Source organism: Balaenoptera ricei, chromosome 4 (genome assembly GCF_028023285.1).
Source record: "Balaenoptera ricei isolate mBalRic1 chromosome 4, mBalRic1.hap2, whole genome shotgun sequence".
Taxonomy (NCBI): domain Eukaryota; kingdom Metazoa; phylum Chordata; class Mammalia; order Artiodactyla; family Balaenopteridae; genus Balaenoptera; species Balaenoptera ricei.
Window position 1 is genome coordinate 1,356,141 of NC_082642.1, and position 20,396 is coordinate 1,376,536.

The following is a 20,396-nucleotide window of genomic DNA, read 5'->3' on the forward strand; positions in this document are numbered from 1 at the left end:
GAACACATAATCCCCATTTTATATAAACGGCCTCTGAGAATAGAGTGTGCAGGAATGCACTAAATTCTTTTTATATGTCTAGTAAGTATGATACTAAAAAGAGACGAGGTCAGTACAAGAAAGGAAAACTGCAAGTCAGTCTCATTTAAGGATATAGATGTAAAAGCTCTAAATGAAGTATTAGCCAAAATCCAGCAATCTATGCATTAAAATGCATCATAACCAAGCTGAGTGTATTCTAAGAGTGCAAGATTGATTAAACATTAGAATATTCATTAATTTACTACAATAACAAGTTAAAGGAGAAATCATATGGTCATGTGGACAGGTGCAGGAAAATCGTTTAATAAAATTCAACACTCATTCATATTCAAACTAGGAAAAAGACAGGAGCTTAAACTGATAAAATGTAAATACCAAAAATGTATAGAAACATGTACATACATTATGATGAATCCTTAGAAACATACTCTTTAAAGACAGGAATAACAAAACGATACCAGTGGACACTGGTTCTATTCATCAAAGTGTTTGAGGTCCCAGCTGGTAAAGTAGGACAAAAAAAGAAATGTAAGGAATAAGGATGGAAAGAAACGAAGTTGTCATCAGTTATTATAAGTTGATTATCTATATACAGAAAATCTAAGAGACTCTAAAGACAGTTTATTAACAAAAGAACTAAACTTTTGCTGGATGAAAGGTCAATGTACAAAAATCAGTTGCTTTCTTAATACAGCACATAAATAGAAAATATCTTTAAAAGACCAAAAACTTGCACTACAATAGCAACAACAAATATGGAATACCTAGGAATCTATTTAATAAAAGATATATAAGGCACAGCTAATATCACAAAACTTTGAAAGACATAAAAAAATTACATAGATAGAAGAATATATCAAGTTCTTGAATAAGAAGACTCAGTTTTACAGAGATGTCAATTATTCCAAATTAGTCTATATATTCAATGTGAAGAAAAAAATTCTAGTTTTTCAAGGAAGTTGACAAACTAATGGTAAAATTTATATAAAGTAGAGGAATTTGAAGTAGAAGATGAAGAAATTTGCCCTGTGAGATATAATGATTTATTATAAAGTTATTGTAATGAAGAAAATATATAATTGGTGAAGGTATGACAAATAACCAGAAACAGATCCAGATACATGGGAAACTTTATATATGAAAGAGGTATTACAAATCAGAAGGGAAACAGTTGGCCACTCAATAAATTGACCTGGGACAATTGTTTATATACACACAAATATATATTTATAATTAGATCCCTTCCTCATATGTACAAAAAGTAAAATCCAGATGGATTAAAGACAAACATAAAAACAAAATCATAGGACTTCCCTGGTGGCGCAATGGTTAAGAATCCGCCTGCCAATGCAGGGGACACCGGTTCGAGCCCTGGTCTAGGAAGATCCCACGTGCCGCGGAGCAACTAAGCCCGTGCGCCACAACTACTGAGCCTGCACTCTAGAGCCTGAGAGCCACAACTACTGAAGCCTGTGCGCCTAGAGCCCGTGCTCTGCAACAAGAGAAGCCACTGCAATGAGAAGCACGTGCATTGCAACGAAGAGTAGCCCCCGCTCGCGGCAACTAGAGAAAGCCTGCACGCAGCGACAAAGACGCAACGCAGCCAAATAAATAAATAAAATAAATTTTTTAAAAAATCATAATGCTTTTAGGAGAAAATATAGTAGAATATTTTTATGAACATATTCATTATATTAGGGAAAAATTTCTCAATAACAAAATCTTTATAAACCATAAAATAAAAACTTTAAAAATCAACTCCATTAGGATTGCAACTTTAAAACTAATAGACCAAATATTAGTGTCCAGAATAAATAAGAAACTTCTACAAATCAATAAGAAAACACAAACATCCCAATCGAAAATAGGCAAAGGACATGAATGGCCAAATCACAGCAGAGGAAATGACCTGAAAACATATAAAAATGGTGCTCAGCCTTACAAGTGATTAAATAAATGAAAATTAAAACAAAAAATGAGGTATCATCTTAAACCCCATCAGATTGGCAAAAACCGATGTCTGTCAAGACCAAGTGTTGGCAACAGAAACATTCATGCTCCTGGTGGGTATGTAAATTGTTATAATCGTGGTGGTAGGCAGAAAAATGAACCCTTCCCCAAAGATATCCACGTCTTAATCCCCATGACCTGTGAACACGTTGTGTTTCATTGCACAGAAGATGGAATTAAGGTTACCATATAGGGAGATAATCCTAGATTATCCAGATGGACCCAGTGTCATCACAAGGGTGCTTAAGTGGAAGAGAGGCAGAAGAGAGAAGCAGAGGAAGAGGTGTAGTGACCGAAGCAGGGTCAAAGAGTTGCTCTGTAGCTGACTTTGAAGATGGAGGAAGGAGACCCCAAAGCAAGGAATGCTGGTGGTCTCCAGAAGCTAGAAAAGCCAAGAAACGGTTCCTTCCTACAACCTCCAGGAAGGATCCCAGGCCTTCCAGTACCTGGATTTTAGCCCAGTGGGACTCATGCCAGACTTTTGTATTATGGAAATATAAGATAATAAATTTGTGTTATTTTGGGCCACAGTTTTTGTCAATTTCTTATGGCAGCTATAGAAAACTACTACAACCACGTTACAAAGAAATTTTGGAATATCTAGAAACTTAACTCCCAGGGAAAAACCCACTGCTTTGCTACTTAATTATGTGGTCCAGGAACCATCAACATCACCTGAGAGCCTGTTAGAAATTCACATTCTCAGGCTCTACCTCCAATCTGTTGAATCAGTATCTGTGTTTTAACAAGTTGCCCCGGTGGTTTCTAAGCACATTAAGCTCAGAATCAGTACCCAAGGGAATATCTCCCATTTATGCACAAAGAAATAGGTCTAAAAATTGCAGCACTATTGGTGAAAGCAAATGATAACAATAACAATAATAAAAATCTTCCAACCATGAAGTATATGAATAAATTGTTGCATATTTATACAATACAATACCATACAGCTGTGAGAATAAATGAAGGAGAACTTCTTGGATATAAAACTTCAACACAATGTTGGATGAGAAAAAAATATGTTGCACAAAGATATGTACAATATACTATTGATATAAGATTTTAAAGCATGCAAAGAACAGTGTAAATGCTTATTGATATATACACATGCAATTGAAGTGTAAAAACATTCATGAAGATGGTAAATACCAATTTCAGGTTGGTGGTTGCCTCTGGGGAGAAAAGGAAGTGAGTGGGGTGGGAAGCAATTATGGTACAAGGTTAAGTTTTGGTAAAGCTGGTTGGTAGGCACACCAGTGGTCCTTATATTTTTGCCTATATTTGTCTAATGGCTTGAAATATTTCATAATGAAGAAGAATATATTAGCTTATGAATGAAATTTATAGGGTTTCTACAACGAAGTGTCTTCATCAGTTTCAAATTTTTTAAAAAGCCCTTATTTATCTTTGTATTCTTTGATCGAAATCCAAGTCAGCTAAAGATGACTAATCTGGGTTTTCCCTCTTCAGGTGTCCCAGGACCTTTAATGAGTATTGTTCCTGTCTTCAATTACAATGACAGTTCCATTTATTGTGACCTTTTTCAGCAGTTAATCAGTATGTCTACATAGCTAAGTTCTATGAGCTAATGTGCTTTGTAGAGATTGGGCATGACATTGACAATTCCTGATCCTTTAAGAAAAAGCTCTTAGTAAAATTAGTAAAAATAAACAAAAAACAAACAAAATAAAACAATGTTTTTCACATTTTAAAAAAAAACCCTGAATATTTCCAATACCTTGGAGTCTGTGGGCATATGACTAAAATCTGTTTGAGACTAATTCTATGAGCCATGTGTGGAAAAAGCAATTCTTATTATTTATCGTCACCGAGATATATTCACCATGACCCAGGATCACCCTTTCATTAAATTTGGTCATAGATATTCTGAAAATTCTGGCCTTCTTTTCTTAATCCTCATATCTAAATGTCCCCACCATTTAATAAGGGTCTACACATGTATAATCACTGCTTATTTGATTCTTTCTGTGTAAGTCTTCTATATACAGAGCCAAATTTAAAGTAAATAGAAGCAAGAAAATTCTTGTTCGAGAAATCCCTAGAAACAAATTCTGAGACATTTAAGTTCTTGAGAGGATTTTTCGAAAAAATCCATACCATAAAATGATAAGCAGATGTTTCCCATATGTTGTTTGCTGATGAGTCCCTGCAAACCTTACGTCATATTTTTTCTTCAGGTTCCGCCATTTTAAACCCAGTTGTCCATACAAGTCTTTGAGGCAGATCACCTGTGACAGACAACCTGAGTCTAAACTTCCCTTGAAATAGTGCAGAAATTGAGGATCTAGATTTGCATTGCTACTTTTCTAACTAGTCGTAAAAATAAGGCATAGTTTCCATATATCAGTTGTCTGAATCATGCCTCCGTATCTCTCAGGAACATGAAGACATTCCTCTGCCCTTTTATTTTTTTTTAGTTCAGTTTCATTTAGATTCATGCTTATGTCACTGCTTAGTTTTCATTTAAACGGCATCCAAATGTTGTTTCTCGTCAGGAATTCTTTATTGAAACTGTTTCCTTCTCAAGGGTGTCGTCTGGTTACTGTCAAATCTTCTTTTCCCCACGGTGCATTACTCAGGGAAAATTTTCATTAGATAATAATGCTGATCATATCATAAAGTATTCCCTTTTATGGAAACTGTTTAAATAATGATTTAGGGGCTTCCCTGGTGGTGCAGTGGTTGAGAATCTGCCTGCCAATGCAGAGGACACGGGTTCGAGCCCTGGTCTGGGAAGATCCCACGTGCCGCGGAGCAACTAGGCCCGTGAGCCACAATTACTGAGCCTGCGCGTCTGGAGCCTGTGCTCCGCAACAAGAGAGGCCGCGACAGTGAGAGGCCCGCGCACCGTGATGAAGAGTGGCCCCCGCTCACCGCAAGTAGAGAAAGCCCTCACACAGAAACGAAGACCCAACACAGCCATAAATAAATAAGTAAATAAGTAAATAAGTAAATAAATAAAATAATAATAATGATTTAGTGATTTTTCAGAATAAGGTACCATGTTATTTTTAGCAGAGGATTTGGCCATTAGTCTGTGCTATTTAATATGTGAGGAAGTCCAAAATTTGTTGCATTGATAATAATGGTATTTTATGGCTCATGGGCTGATAAAGTCATCATTTCTGTGATTATTCCTTCAACAGGTAATGCCATGTTGTTGAGGGTGTTACCTGCTGTGTACGATAAGCAGCCTCAGCCCATTAACAGACACCTGACAGAACTCCTAGCCTTGATGTCTCAGCTGGAACAACCAGAACAGTACCATCTTTTACGGCTTTTGCATGTAGCTGCAAAGAGGAAGCAACCGGAGGTAAAATTTATATTATATACGTGATGGTTCACACAACTGGGTGTGTTTCTGGGTATATGGACAGGATGTATTCTTCAGCTTTCCTCTCTCATGTATCTGTGCATGCTCACCTTTACATGAAAGCACTCATTCACTTTTTCTAGAATCATAAAAGTGAGGAGGTAGTGGCAGAAGTTGGATACTGTCTTAGTGTTCTCTAGAGAAACAGAAGCAATAGAATGAATCTATCAATCAATCTATCTATCTGTACATACATACATACATACATATTTATCATGAGGAATTAGAGTTGGCTTACGCAATTATGAGGCTAAAAAGTCCCACAATCTGCCGTCTGCAAGCCGAGGACCCAGGAGAGCGAGTGATGTAGTTCCAGTCCAAGGACCTGAGGACCAGAGGGCTGAGGATGTAAGTCCCAGCCTGAGGCCCGGGGAAGACTGATGTCCCAGCTCAAGCAGTCATATGCAGGCCTTCAACAAATTAGATGTGGTTCACTCACACTGGAGAGGGCAATCTGCTTTCTCATTCTACTGATTTAGATGCCAGTGTCATCTGGAAACACCCTCACAGACATACCCAGAGTAATGTTAAACCAAATATCTGGGCACCCTCTGACTCAGTGAAGCTGACACATGAAATTAACCACCACAAGTACAGTAATACAAACACAACAAATGTGCAAATCTGTAGCCATTGCAGGACAGCTTTAATGAAAGGTCAGTGTGGTCGTGCAGTCCTAGGAATCTACGGTTTCTCAGATAGGGCCAAGGGGAAGACCTACACATGCCTTGACTTACGGGGAAATCAGACTGTAGTGAGAGCAAAGGCTCACTTTCTAGATAGCAAATTACTTGTTCTTTCGATTCAAGTAAAAGATTGTAATAATTAGGATGCTTGTGATTATCAGTAACCAAACAGCCAACCCACACTGGTTTAAACAATAAAAGGAATTTATTAGCACATGCGATGGAGAAAAACCTTCAGATGAGACTTGATCAGGGGCTCAAATATGTGAGCAGAACAGCTTCTGTATCTCCATTTCTCAGATTTTTGATTTCTCGGTGTTGGCTTTCATTTTCTGTAGGATTTCTCCTTGTGTGCTCCGGATAGGGCCAGGGGTTCTTTAAGCAGTATGCTTTCCTACAACATCCAAACCAAAGTCCTGATAGTCTCTGTTTCAGACACATGCTCTACCCCTGGAGCTTCTCCTGAACACTGAGGATACTCACATAGAAACTAGAGGCTGCCAGGAAGGAGGAAGTAGAATTGGATTCTGGAGGGCACCAAGACATGTGCACAGTACAGATTAATGGTCAGACAAGGTTATATATGGCTGCATCTTTGCTCCATTTTCCTGATAATATCAATATCCACCACTTGAAAAACCAGTCAACACTAAGGTGAAGACTGGAACATTTGGATTCAACATCAAAATTCAAAGAAAGGCATGCAAGAATGGTCATATGCATAATTAACCACAATAGACTGTAAGCTCCTCGTGGTAATGATTTCTTCTTTTCCTTTGTATCCCACATCTTGGTACAGTATCTGAGAGCACTCAGTAAACATTCATAAAACTAAACTGAACTAAACAGGGTGATAAGTGCTCCACGAAAGGTATAAACGGGGGGCAGGGGGCAGTGAGTTCTACCTTAGGGGAAAATAGGTGCCATGAAGACCCACAAAGGGAGTGGCATCAGGCAAGATGTTGAAGTTTTATGTCAGGTGGAGCAGAGGGGCAAAGGATCTTCAGGAAGTGGGGACTGGGCTGGGAGACCTGGACACTGGAGAGCAGGCTTGAGCCCCACCCCCAGAGGTTTCCGTTCAATAGGTCTAGGATGGGGTCCCCGATTCTGCCCTTTCACAAGTTCCCAGGTGATGTTGCCCCTGCTGCTTCAGGGACCACACTTTGAGCCGTAAGGCTAGAAGTCGGGCAGAGGACTGGGCACCTCTCTGTTACCTGGTATGCATCTTCGCTTTTGCCCTTAGAATAATATATTGTCACTATTTTTTCCACGTCCGTCTCTCCCAGTGCACCTTAAACTCCTTGAGGATCAAAGAGTGTGTCTGCATATTTGTATGAACTCCCTAGCATGGTGCTGGGCACCTAATAGGGTTTCAATAAAACGTCGTTGAATCTGGAAATGAATAAATGAACAAAAGAGACCAAAGAGAGTGAAGACCATGAAGAACAAAGAAAAAGATGTGTATGGTCTCCAGAGGGGGAAAGTGGCTCAACAGGGTCAAGATCTAGGGAGTTAAAGGAGATTGGAGATGGGAATTGACCTTGGATTTGGTAGCTGGGGACTCACTAGTGACCCACGAGAGGCAGTGGTCTGTGGGGTGAAGTGGGGAGCGGCAGGCATCCATTACGGATTGTGTGTGGAAGGGAAGGGTAGGAAATGACCGCACGAGTGTGGGAGTTTAGGGGAAATAAGGAGGGTTTAACAATATCCAGTAAGAATAAAGTGATTGAAGATGTGGGAGAAAATATTAGATACAATAAGGTGCTAGAGGAAGTCTGGGAGTGAATTCCAGAGCACAGATGGAGAAACGAATTTCAGAAAGGATTAAGGACAGAAAGGATGGGCAAAGCTACAACAGAGTTTGGGCTGGGCAGGGGGTGGAGTTGAGGGATTGCTGGGTCACCTAAAAGAAGGCTCAGAGTGAGGGGGGCACAGACAGGATGGTGTATTCGTTTCCTGTGCTGCTGTAACATTACCACAAATGTAGTGATTTAAAACAACACAAATTTATTACCTTACAGTTCTGGAGGTCACAAGTCTAAAATGGGTCAACAGGCTTGCATTCCTTCTGGAGAATCTAGAGGAGAATACGTTTCCTTGTGCTTTCCAGCTCCAAGAGGCTGGCTCATGGCCTGCATCACTCTCATCTCTGCTTGACTCTCCTTTTTCCCTCTTCCAAGGTCCTTGTGAGTACATTGGGGCCACCCAGGTGATCCAGGATTATCTCTCCATCGCAAGACCCTTAACTTAATCACATTTACAAAGTCCCTTCTGTGTGGAAGGGAGCATTTTCACAGGTTCTGGGGATTAGGGTGTGGACATCTTTGGGAAGTCATTATTCTGCCTACCACAGATAGAGACTGGGGACCAGGTGATATGGGGAATAGGGAGAGGTGACTAACAGGCCAAACCTAGTTTCATAAAGGAGGTGGCTGGCATGCCATTTGATCTGCAGCCTGAGAGCAAAAGCAAAACAAACACAGTTCTTGGAAAGGCAGGTTCAATAAAAGTTCAAGGGGGATTTGGATAGAATAAGCTAATTCAACTTATTTCCCATAGGGTAAAAGATGGGCATAAAGGTAAATGAAACCAGGAGGAGGCTCACTTATAGGAAGGGGGAGGGGAAAGGCCTTGGAGTCACCTGACCCAAAAAGGTAGGGGCTAAGAATGAGGGTGGCACCATGTGTAGCGTTCAGAGAGGTCCTGTCAGACCTCTGGTTACAGGCCTTCAGTGGCTGTCCAGAGACTCGGGAAAGGGCTTATGAGGCCATTTAAAACCAGGCCCCTGACTGTTGCCTGGCCTCCTAGGGTCACTTTAAGCCTTACACCTTGAACAACTCTACAGTCTTAGGGACCACAGGTGGGCATTCTCTATCAGGGCACTGAGTTTTTACATATATGCTACGTTCTCCATCTGGAATGTTCTTTCCTAACCAGAACCACCCTTTCTGGGCCGACAGTTGCTTAGATGTTGCCTTCTTGCCAGTAGTCCTCTCTGACTCCTTTCTTCTGCCTAATCCCTGACATAGCAAATTTCACACTGTCATGAATTTGTCTCTGCTGGTCTCTCTCCCTCTGGATCACCTTGGCTGTGATGCAAATGCTTGAGACACAAGGACCACCGTATCCACCACTGTGTCCCCAGTGCCTGGCATAGTACCTGGCACACAGAAGTCTCTCCACGAATATTTCTTAAGACAGATGAGTTAGTATTAGTGCCTAAATTTGCAGAGGATTTTACCATTCACAAAGGACTTTTGTTTTAACATCTAATATCTCATTTAATCCTACCAATAACTCTATGATGTGTTATTTTTTTCTCCATTTTACACCAGTCAAAATGGATGCTTTGTTGCAAACGGAGTGTAACCTTTAAAAATTGTATAAAAATGAAAAATAAATTAATCAATTAAAATCAGAAAAAAAAAAGAAAAAGGAATGTTTTGAGAGGTTATCTTGCCCCCATCGCACAAGTAGTAAGCCGTAAGTGACAAGTCCAGCACTCTGACTCCCAACCCCCTCCTCTCTTGGCCTGGGGGAGTCACTGAGTAGCCTCCACTTCAGAAGGCCACAAGGGAAGTGTTCCCAGGTTACAGAAGGCAGGGGAGGGTGGACAAGGGGCACCAATAGTGGTTGAGCTCATGCCACGTACCAGGCACTGTGTAGGTGTTTTACAGAGATTATCTCACTTGTTCTCCACAACCTTTTCATTTTGTAAACAGAGAAGTTGAAGTTTGGAGAGGTCAAGAGCAGTGCTGGTACCAAAGAGCGACTTGGTGCGGTGGCTTTTCATGCCCCCCTTATCTTTATCAGCCCCTCCAGTTTTCAGATGGGCAATGTCTTCCACAGGCCATTACAGTCACACTGCCCCGCCCCTAAGACTGCCATTTACGGAAAATCTGGGGCTGACACTGGTTAGGGAACTTTCGCAGAGCCATACAGATCAGGCTGAGCTACCTCATCAACCCAGTCTAATTCCAGCCAATGAGATCTTTTGATCTCAACATGCTAAAAAAACGAGACTGTAAGGCTGTGGCTTGTGAAACAAATGGGCGAGCCAGGGGACACAATAGAAAGGTGAGCTAGACAAGAAGAGGAGGAGAACCGAACAGAAGGGGAAAAAGAGGGGGAAAGCAGATTGCTGTAGGTATTCCTGTAGGTGCTGAGTGTGGATCCTAGAAGGAAGAAGCAAAGGGTTAGGAAGCACCCATAATGACGTGAAGGGACCCACCAGGGCCAGGATCCTAACTGGTGGCAGGGAGTGGTGACTAGGGTACCGCCCAACCCTTTGTTTCCCATCAGCACTTCTCTTCCTGTTAAAGCAGCCCTGCCCCTCCCCAACCCCCTTGCCTCCTTCAGCTCTTTGTCAGCTAACACTTGATTACTGAGATGCTCAGGCAGTGAGCTAGAGAAATCCCTGATTCACCTCTCCTCTCTCTCATGTTCATTAATTAGACAGCGGGCAAGGGGAAACGGAGGGATACAGAGAAAAGTCTACCGAGAGAGGAAAGTGAAATACGAGAGAGGAAAGTGAAATACGTGGCAACAATCAAATCTGTAGACTGAGGCTTTCAGTGTAAGTCTAGTTAATTCAATTTCAGATGAAATAAGAGGCTAAATGAGAAGGATTTTGACCTTGTGACATTTGAATTAAAAGGGGGTTTTTCCTTCTGCATAAAAGCTGTGCCAGTGCTCTGTAACTTGTAGGTAAACTGAGCAGGTTCTCCGATGAAGGCAAGTGCAGGAATGTTTTCATGCTTTCTTGAATGCACTCCTCATTACCCACCTTCTGTGACCAGTGATAACCTGGCTCTCCAGGGCTGGAGGGTCAACACTTGACCCTTGAAAAAAAAATCTTCTCTATGTATAGCTGACTAGTCCATGAGGTTGTGAAGGTGACATAGCGTCCACATCCATCTGTCTGTGAGTTTCTGATGTTGCTGCCCAACCATGTGGTGTCCCTTCCTCCATCACTGCCCTCTGAGTATCCCTCTTTTAGGAAGCTATCCTTCCTAGGTGGAGGGAGGCAGTTCTTGGCTAGTGACTCGTGGCTGGAAGCTCCAGAGGATTCTCCGAGTCCATTTATAGGAAAAGGCTGGGTGGTCAATTTTCCAAGTGGCCTTCTGGGGCTAAGTCTATATTCTTGGCTGCCAAAAACCATGCTGTAGTCTAGTCAATGAAGGAAACAGAATTTAGTAACACATATGAGCATATGTGTTATTATCCCCAGGATGTAGGTGTCTAGCCCTAACCATACAGAGAAGTTGCAGGAAATGGCAAATTCAGCCCTCTGTTGATTAATGTCCAGACCCAGAGGAACTGCTTTTGTGGTCTGGTCCCTAGAGTCATTTTCTAGGATTTTCTCTCAGCAGTGTAGAGCATTCCTATTCACATACCTAATCCTACAGCACCTAACATAGCATCACCAGGCTGACAAGACTCAGAGGTCACTTGGTATTTATTTAAAATGAGAAGCCAGTTGCAGAACATTAAGATAGAGTGATGGAATATATATAGTCTGTTCTCAAACAGCCTTTGGAGCAGAACCCTGGGTTTCAGAATATATATTTTGTTAGTATGGTGGGTGTAAGTAGTACATGAAAAAGTAGCAGTTATTTTATAGATTTCTGGAGATTAATAGACCTTGTAAGTACTATCCAAATTAATTGAAAGAGAAAATTGAACCTGAGGACTAATTTAAGAGGGAGTGTGGATACACACATGCACATACACATGTACATGTACACAATAGCTCGACTTTTTATTCTGTAGGTAAGAATTTAAACATCATTTGCTGCCAATGAAGTTATGGAGCTATGTTTTCAGATGGTCCCACCCTCAAGGTGCCCATGGCCTGGAGTAATGAGCTGTGTCCACAAAATTTCAGTTCAATGACAAGATGCTAAACTTGTCAGCAGGCTGCTCTGGGAGACAGAAAAGGCAGTGATTAATTCTGCTCAGGAAGGACCAGAAAAGTCAGGGATAGGACCCTTCCCTGGGCTACTTGCTTTATACTGTTCTGGTTGGCCCTCCTCTGCCTGTGCCCCCAGTTCCCATGCACTTCCCTGTCTACTAGACATAGTCCAGATAACTGGGACCTTGGAATCCCTTTCCTGTAAGTCTCCATCCTGCTTCCAGGATGTAAGTCCTGGTCCCTGGGCCTGTTTTCCCGAGGACAGGCCATGCCAACAGTGTGACCCCATAGGTCTGAGAGGCAGCCTACATGAGCTTGCATATGTGGGCTGGGGTATCCACATATATGCATAGGAGACTCCTTGAGGGCAAAGCCAGGGGTAGGAAGAGAAGGGAGGGGCAAGAGATGGGGACTAAGGGTCATTTCTTCCTGTTCCCTCTACAGGGGCCAAAAATTCTAAATTCAAATCAAGCCTCCCAGATTGTTATAAAGGTGTATGTGTCAGGTAAGAAGATAGAACACTGTATAAGACTGCAGAATATTTCAGTGTGTGGTCTGGGGGCCTCCCTTGTTCTCTAGCTTCAGGTTCTGTGTATGTTAGAGCAAGCTGGAGGGAAGGCTTCCCAGAAGTAGAGCTATTTGAGATCAGCTTTGAAAGTATGAGTTTTCTCCATATTCAAGCCACTGTGGGTGGTCAGTGGCATGTTGCTGGCTCAGAGGGTTCACGGAGGAAGAGGCAGCAGATATACCCATCAGTGAAGACCCTGGAATGCCGTGACATTGGGATTCCGGCCATGCACCATGGGAAATCTTTGACATAAGCAGATGAAGTTTTAGGCAGTGAGGAGGCTGAAGAGAGGGGAAAAGACTTGAGGCTAAGAGGTCAGTTTGGAAGCTCTTTCAGAGTCCATGGTGTGGGGCTTGTGGCCTAAACAAAGGCCGTGTTAGCTTGCTCTTTGCCAGCCATCTATGTTACCTTAGTGGCTACTCTGCTCTCAGCCAAAGAAGGCTTTCTCTGAGTTATGAAACGGCTCCAATGAGGCACCATGAAGAGACCAACCTAAGGAAATGCCCTGTGTTTGGAAAATATAATTTCTCCTTATCCAAGAATATCTAAAGCCCAAAGCACCACTTCCCTTAAATGTGAGTGATAAACTTCAAGAAATATCTGCCTTTATTCATTCACATTATTCACATTTTATTATTATTCACATTATTCAGGGCTTCTCTTTTCTTTTCTCCTTCTATGGATTCAACTCTGCCCAGGAGTATATATTTGCCTGAGCCTGCCTGCCTGCCTTCTTTTTTCTTTCTTCCTTTCCCCTTTTCTTTCTTTTCCTTTTAAAATTTTCTTTATAGGCTTGGGATGTATGGCTGGAGTTTAAATAAAATTGTCATGACTGGAAGCACGTGTGACAGAGACCTTGGTGTTCCAGGGATAGGACATGAAGAGTAAGGACTAGGAAATGGAATTCTGTAGAATGGGGCAGGAAATGTGTAAGCGTTTTCCATTTCTAAAAGCCTCAGGTTAAGTATGCTGCCCTGACCCGGCGCAGCTGGCTGACACTTCTGCCATAGGTGCCAGGAACCTCTCATAGTTTCTCCCAAAGGACATACGGTCGACCCCAATGCACAGGCAGCCTTTACTGAACTGTTCATTCATATGTGCCATTGACCAGAAACTAGCCCTGTCCTTTTCTCCGCAAGTACTGGATATGAATATCAAGTTTAAATTTATACACAGGATGATCCTAGTGATCTCAAAATTATCTTCTTTTACGTCCTTATTAGTTAGGTTGTATATGACACATGGTAGTATATATGTTTAAACATTATGTACAACTACTCAAGTACTATGGTGTGGAGTGGGAGTTGGGGTTATCCAAAAACTACCCTATAAAATCATTTAGATCTGCCTTTTATTTGTTCCTTAAATATTTATTGACTCACTTTCAGGCCAGACTCTGTGCTAGGCATTGAGTATACATTCACAGGTACAAAATGGAAATGATTCTTGACCTTGTAGAGATTTCAATCAGTCTGCAAGGCAGACACTAGAACATCAATGAGAAGGAAGTGTGAGGGTAGGAGCTTTAGCAGGGACATGAGACTGAGAGGGGAAGAGAAGAGGAGTTGAGGAAGATTTTTTAAAGGAAATAATAGCTAATCTGAAGCCTCAAGAATGATAAGGAGTTATCCAGCAAATTTGGGGCAATAAGAACTACAGGCAGAATGGATCACATGAGTAAAATTCCAGACACAAGAGAAAACTTAGCAGGTCAAGAACATTTTTTAAAAATCCAACATGGTGGAAGTGTGTTATGTGATGGGATCTGGATGGGGAGACAGTAGAATAGGTGGGTAAGGAGCTAAGTCTAGAAGATGGATAGGAGTCAGTTCAGAAAAGGTATAGTGAACCTCTGGCTTGAGAGCAATGAGAAATTAGTGAAGTGTTTTAAGCAGGAGAGGGTCACCATAGTGGCCACAAGGTCGAGAAGGTATTGGATGGACAAGACTGAAGGCAGGGAGAACAGTTAGGAGGCTGTTGGAATAACCCAAATGCAGGGTGACTAGATCAGTGTCTCAGCTTAAATGTCCCTGCTGAGAGGACTTCCCTGACCCCCAGTGTAAATCAGGGCCCTGGGACTGTGTCTCACAGCACCCTGTATTTTCCCTGTGTGACATTTATTAAAACTTATAATTACGTATTTCTTTTGTAACTATTTGTTTTACTAAGTATCTCCTTTACTAGACAGTGAATTATTCCATGAAGGCAGGAACCTGTCAGACTTGTTAGAAACATTAACTCCAGCACCTAGAATAGTACCTTGCAAATGGGAAGGACTCCATAGATATTTGTGAATGAATGAATGGATAGATGAATGGACATGGAGGGAAGTGGACCCATCTGTGGGATACTTGGGGGGTGGAATCAATAGGACTTGGTGATTGCTTGGATGAAGCTGATGATAAGGGAAAAACAGTTGTCAAGAATGATTCCCAGACTGCTGGCTTGAGCAGTCAGATGATTGTGTCATTTATGGGGAAAGAAGACACTTGGGGCTAGAGAGGTGGGAAAAGCAGGGTTTGGGCAGGGGGTGAGTTCAGCAGATTGAGCTGTGCATCAGATTCAGTTTTAATACTGGAATCTACATTTCAAATCTCCCTTACCAAAACAGCAAACCAACAACAAACAAAAGAAATAAGCGTAGTATAAGTATGGATGGGTAAATAGTTTGTACTTCTTTGTTCAGTTTTCCACAGGTTGTCCTTTCTAATTCTTTTATTTTAGCATACAAAACAATTCATTAAATCGTCAGTATGCAATGTGTCTGTGTGTTAACATAGAGACTTTATTCCACAAAAAAGTCACATTCTCCTGAATACAAATTATTGCATCTTTATATTGATAAAAGCATTAAAAATTAAGAAAGAAAGATTAGGATATTGAGAATATGGTAGAAATTATTTTACTTTAATAATTTTTTATCGTATTACATTTTTGTGATCCAAATGGAAAATTGAAGAAAATGGAAGAGCTCTTTCCTGCTTTCTTACTTTTATTATTAAATATTTCCACACCATATTTCTCCAGTTTGAAGGCTCTGATTAAAGTCATCGTCAAGGATCTCTTACATACTTATATTGTCCTTTAAATTGAAACTCTCTGATAGTCTATGGATAATTAGGAGTTAACTGATGAAATGAGGTAGTGGAGAAGACCTTATTACAGAGAGGGAATAATATGTGCACAGGTCCTATGGTGAGAGGAATTTGAGAGAGAAAAAAATGCCATTGTTACTAAAGTTGAGAGAGCAAGGTGGTTGTGTCCAAGATGATGTCTAAGGAGTAGGCAAGTAGGGACTGAGTATGTAGGCCATGTTAAAAATTTTGGCCAGTATCCTAATTTCTAGGAATCTCTAGGTGTTCTGGGTACATAGGAGGTATTCAGTAAATATTTTTAATGCCATCTATGCTTTTCAATTCAATTTAATTAGTGGTCAAATTCATTCTTCTCAATATATGCAGCACAGTTGATAATGGACAGCACAACCAATTTCTGAGAACACTACTTGATAATGTTTTCCCTGAGTCTTTAGGAAAACTCTATTGTATATGAGCAGCAAAAATAAAATAAAAATAAAAAATTGAAGCTTTCAGGGTGGTTTGGAGGAAACGTAACACTATCAATAAGGACATAACACATCAAAACTTGACTTACGAATAGAAGCATTTAAGCATTTTGCAGCCTTTACTCTTCAATGGCAGAGTGCAGATTTAAAGAGGAAGCAAAAGGAACTGAAGCCTCTGAAATTTTATTGTAAATTTAAAATTTCAGACTTGGGAGATTTGTTTGAGTTCCAACAAGAGTAATAATCTCAGAATGTGTTGAGTTCAGACTGAATACAAAAAATATTAGATTGATTCTGACTTAATTAATTTCCTCTTTGTTTCTCTTTCTTCCCTCTTCTTCTCCTTTCTTTCTGTAGGTGGTTCAGAAGTGTATTCCTTTCCTAATCGGGCATTTGAAGGATTCGACCCATAACGACGTCATCCTAAGCATCCTCATAGAGATAGCAGGCTACGAGCCAGTGGCTTTGAACAGTTTTCTCCCAATGCTGAAAGAGATTGCTGAGAGATTCCCTTACCTCATTGGACAAATGGCAAGAATCTATGGAGCTGTTGGGCATGTGGATGAAGTAAGTATGGGTTTTTTTCTCTTCATTTCCCTAAATTCCATTGGCACTTAATCCATAGGAGCTCTACGACCTACAAATTTGTCCTGAGACTTCTGAGAGTTTTGTTTCTTTCTCTCTCTCTCTTTTTTTTTTTTTTCATGGACAGCAGCCTCTGGATCAAGGGCACATTGTAGCAGGGTTATGTGGAAGGTTCAGGAAGTGAGGACTTCATTGCTGGAGTGTCACTGAGGAAGGCGAAGGGTTACAATGGAAAGAGCACTATGACAGATTCAAGACCACTTTATAATAACAGCAACCAGTAAAAGAGTTTCATCTCAATTCTGGTTGCAATTCTGGTCAATCAGGAGACCATCAGTAAACACAGAGTTAGGTCTCAGAGACTGCCTATTAATGAGAACCCATAGCTATCCTGTCAATAAGTGCCTGGACTCAATATGTTTTGAGCCCTCTGCATGATGTTATTTGGGAGAGTGCAATAAACGTTCATGGATGTTTAAAAGTCCTAGTCTAAATATTTGCATAATAAAATCTTTCAGAAGGGACGACAGGATGCCACCAGAGCTTGTGGGGATTAGGCAACTAAGAAAGAATTTCCAGAAATTAAAGTTCTGAAGGGTGTGTGCATGCATGTATGCACACACATGCATGTCTGTCTGATGATTTCATATTGGGATTTAGGATTTTTATCTTTTAAAAATAAAAGCAAATATTTAATTGATAGAGGAAAGCTTTTACTTCCACCCACTTACCTATACTGTAGTTTCCTATTAGATAAATATAAAATTGTACAACTCTTAAAAGAGATTACATAGTTCACCAAGTTTAGCAATCTGTTTTGTTTGATTTCTGCTGAGATTTGTGGAGAGCCTGGTGAGTGCCAGGCTTCCTCCTGGTTGAGGGCCTTACTCCTCTAGTTTCCCAGAAGAAGGTGGGAGAACTGGTCTCCCAAGCAGTGTGTATTTATGAATGTGACAGTGGCTCTTGTAAAAGGATTACTCGGTACTGATGTGCTGCTTAGTATAATCCCTTTCCGTTCAGTGCTGTTTGGAATGTCTCCTGCCTGCCATGATCTGCCTTCTGGTAACAGTTTCTGTGCCCATCGCCTTTGCTGCCAGGAGAACCTGCTGTTATGCCCAAGTGCTTTTAGGCCAACTGTAACCAACAGCTGTTTGACTGAATCTGCTGACATTGCGAATTTTTGCATGGACCAAAATATTCAACCTCTGATGTGCAAGGCCTTGGAATCTTTAAGTGGTAGTTCTTTTTGTCACAAATACATTTATGATTCATTAATGTGTAGTAATGCACACTGAAAGTGACTACACCTCCTATAGAAAATGTAATCTGTAAACAAAGCAAAACAAAACAAACAAAAAACACTAGCCACTGTAGGTTTATCTGAACTAAGGCTAACTTGAGAGAGAATGGACTATTAGGTGACATTTATGTGACTCCAGGTGAGTACAGAGAGAAGGTGAGGAGGATCCAAAGAGCCTGAGGGATCACTTATGTCAAAATTCAGAATATCAGAATATTTTCTCATCTCTGTCTCTGTCATCTCTCTCTCTCTGTCTCTGTCTCTCTCTCTCTCTATCTCTATCTCTCATTCTCATGTGCCCATGGAGGCATCTATGTTTGGGAGAGAAAAAAATTTTTTCTAATGCTTCTGATTCACCTCCTCAGCAGAGAGCAATTTTAGATCAAATACTTTTCCAAATGTATCTGGATATCAGGACTATATTAGGAACTTTTTTAACAAAATAAGTTCTTGGACCCCAAAGAATACCTACTAAATGAAAACTTCCAGGAAAGGGACCCATGAATCTGGATTTATGGGACACCCCTCCCCCACGTCTGCCAGGGTAATTCTGATGCAGCATTTTGTGGATCAGTATTTGAGATCCCTTGACATAACATATTTAAAGCATTTTATCTTTTAGACTAAGAATCAATCAGGCCTTGTCCATCACCCATCCTGCCCTCCTCCATCAAGTCATGCTAATCAATTAAAACTTTTCCAGACTACTGATGTAGCAGTTTAGATGTGGTCAAGAGTAACACAAAAATTCAAAACAACAATGGTTTAAACAAAGATACACATCTATTTCCCTTGCACATGAAGAAGTCTAGAAGGCAGTCAGTCTAGAACTCCATGTTTCAGAAACCCAGGCCTCTTCTCCTTTGTTGCTCTCCTATCCTTGAGCACACCAAAGAGCACAGGGCTTCTATCTCATGGTCCAAGATGGCTACTCCTCTCCACCCATCAAGTCAACATTTCAGCCAGTAGGAAGGGGAAAGGGAAGAAGAACTCTTCCAGACAGTCAAACACAACCTACTGTTTATAGCCCATTGGCTAAATAAAACAAAGCTGCAGATGACCATACCTAGCTGCAAGGGAGGCTGGAACATCTAGTCTGGATTTAGGTGGCCATATGCCCAGCTAATCAAAAGAGAAGGACAGAAAGAATGACAGGGGACAAAGAATGTCTCTGTTGCAGTTCATCAAGTCATTCGTTTCTCTGGGTCTCTTTTCTCTCCTCAAAAATAAATAATGTCTTTACACTGGATTACCGCCCTTCTGGCTCTGATATTCTTGGATTCCATTATTCCATTTCATTTAAGATCAGACTGACACAATTACCTATAAATGTTAGTCAGGATCCTTTACTCAGAAATAATGCCTAAAATATCAGCCTTTGAAAGTCCTTCTTTTAGTTTTAAGAATGCTAAAATTCAGATGTCCCAAGAATTAGTAGTCTAAGCAGCTATTAACTGCTTAATTTGAGTAAACCTGTTCAATGTTCTAAAAATTTTGTGGAGCCATATTCCTAAAGACCAAAACCAATAGGCAAGATATACGTGTATGGTTATTTCTCTCCAGCCTCTTTGCAGAAGGAAACAGAGAGTTACTGAAGTACATTGCCAGGTGGGTATGAGGGCAGGAGTCAAGTATGGGCTCCTGGCTGCCTATGGAGGAGGACATTGCAAAAAAAAGAGAACAGCAGGAACTTTGCCCTAAAACAGCCTAGCTGTTTTCTGTGTGGAGAGCTTGGTCTATGTGACATAAAGGGACATGAGACATGGAGATGTTTAGGGTGTTAATGATGAGACAGCCACAGGACCCTAGTGATCTCAGGCCCTAGGATCCTCTTTCTCAGTCGCATCTAAAAATTTCCCAGTCTCATCTAAAAATTGACTTAATTAAAATTTTTTTCTCTTTGACACCAGAGTAAAATTTTCAGATGTATTCAGGGGTTCCAAGTATCAGATGATTTTTGTTGCTAGGATTTTAAAAGATTTTGGAAATGCAGAAAAGCCAATGCGATTTGAGTATCTTGCTTCAACTTCTGAGATGTGCAGTCTGTGACTGATTGGAGCCTACTGTTTATCCCTCCCTTGTTGCCTGCCTTCCAGCAAACTGCATTGTTTGATCCTTAAGAGGAAGAGGGAGTCTCCAGGGGATGTAGGGCTGTCAGGCCCAGGGTAGCCTCAGGGGTGGAGTCAGCCTGGAATCAATCACACATGTTGTTATTAATTGACTTCTGCCCCACCTTCTGTGACTGCATAAAGCCAGGTATAGGAACTGCAGGGCTGGCTATGGGGAACCATACCACATGTGCCTTTCTTTCAAATCAGCACCCATCTGGGTG

At 41.0% G+C, this 20,396-nt stretch overlaps 1 protein-coding gene across 14 annotated transcripts in view; it reads left to right on the forward strand.

Moving 5' to 3' along the window:
• The window catches only part of VEPH1 (ventricular zone expressed PH domain containing 1), a 291,970-nt gene that overhangs the window by 61,817 nt on the left and 209,757 nt on the right, over nt 1–20,396 (forward strand). For all 14 annotated transcript variants that reach the window (XR_009502810.1, XM_059920041.1, XM_059920044.1 and 11 more), the window contains exons 5-6: nt 5,220–5,386; nt 16,537–16,746. Coding sequence is in view for 13 of the 14 variants with exons in the window: in XM_059920041.1 (XP_059776024.1) it covers nt 5,220–5,386; nt 16,537–16,746 (377 nt within the window). In the remaining variant the exon portion in view is untranslated. The remainder of the gene's footprint in view (nt 1–5,219; nt 5,387–16,536; nt 16,747–20,396) is intronic.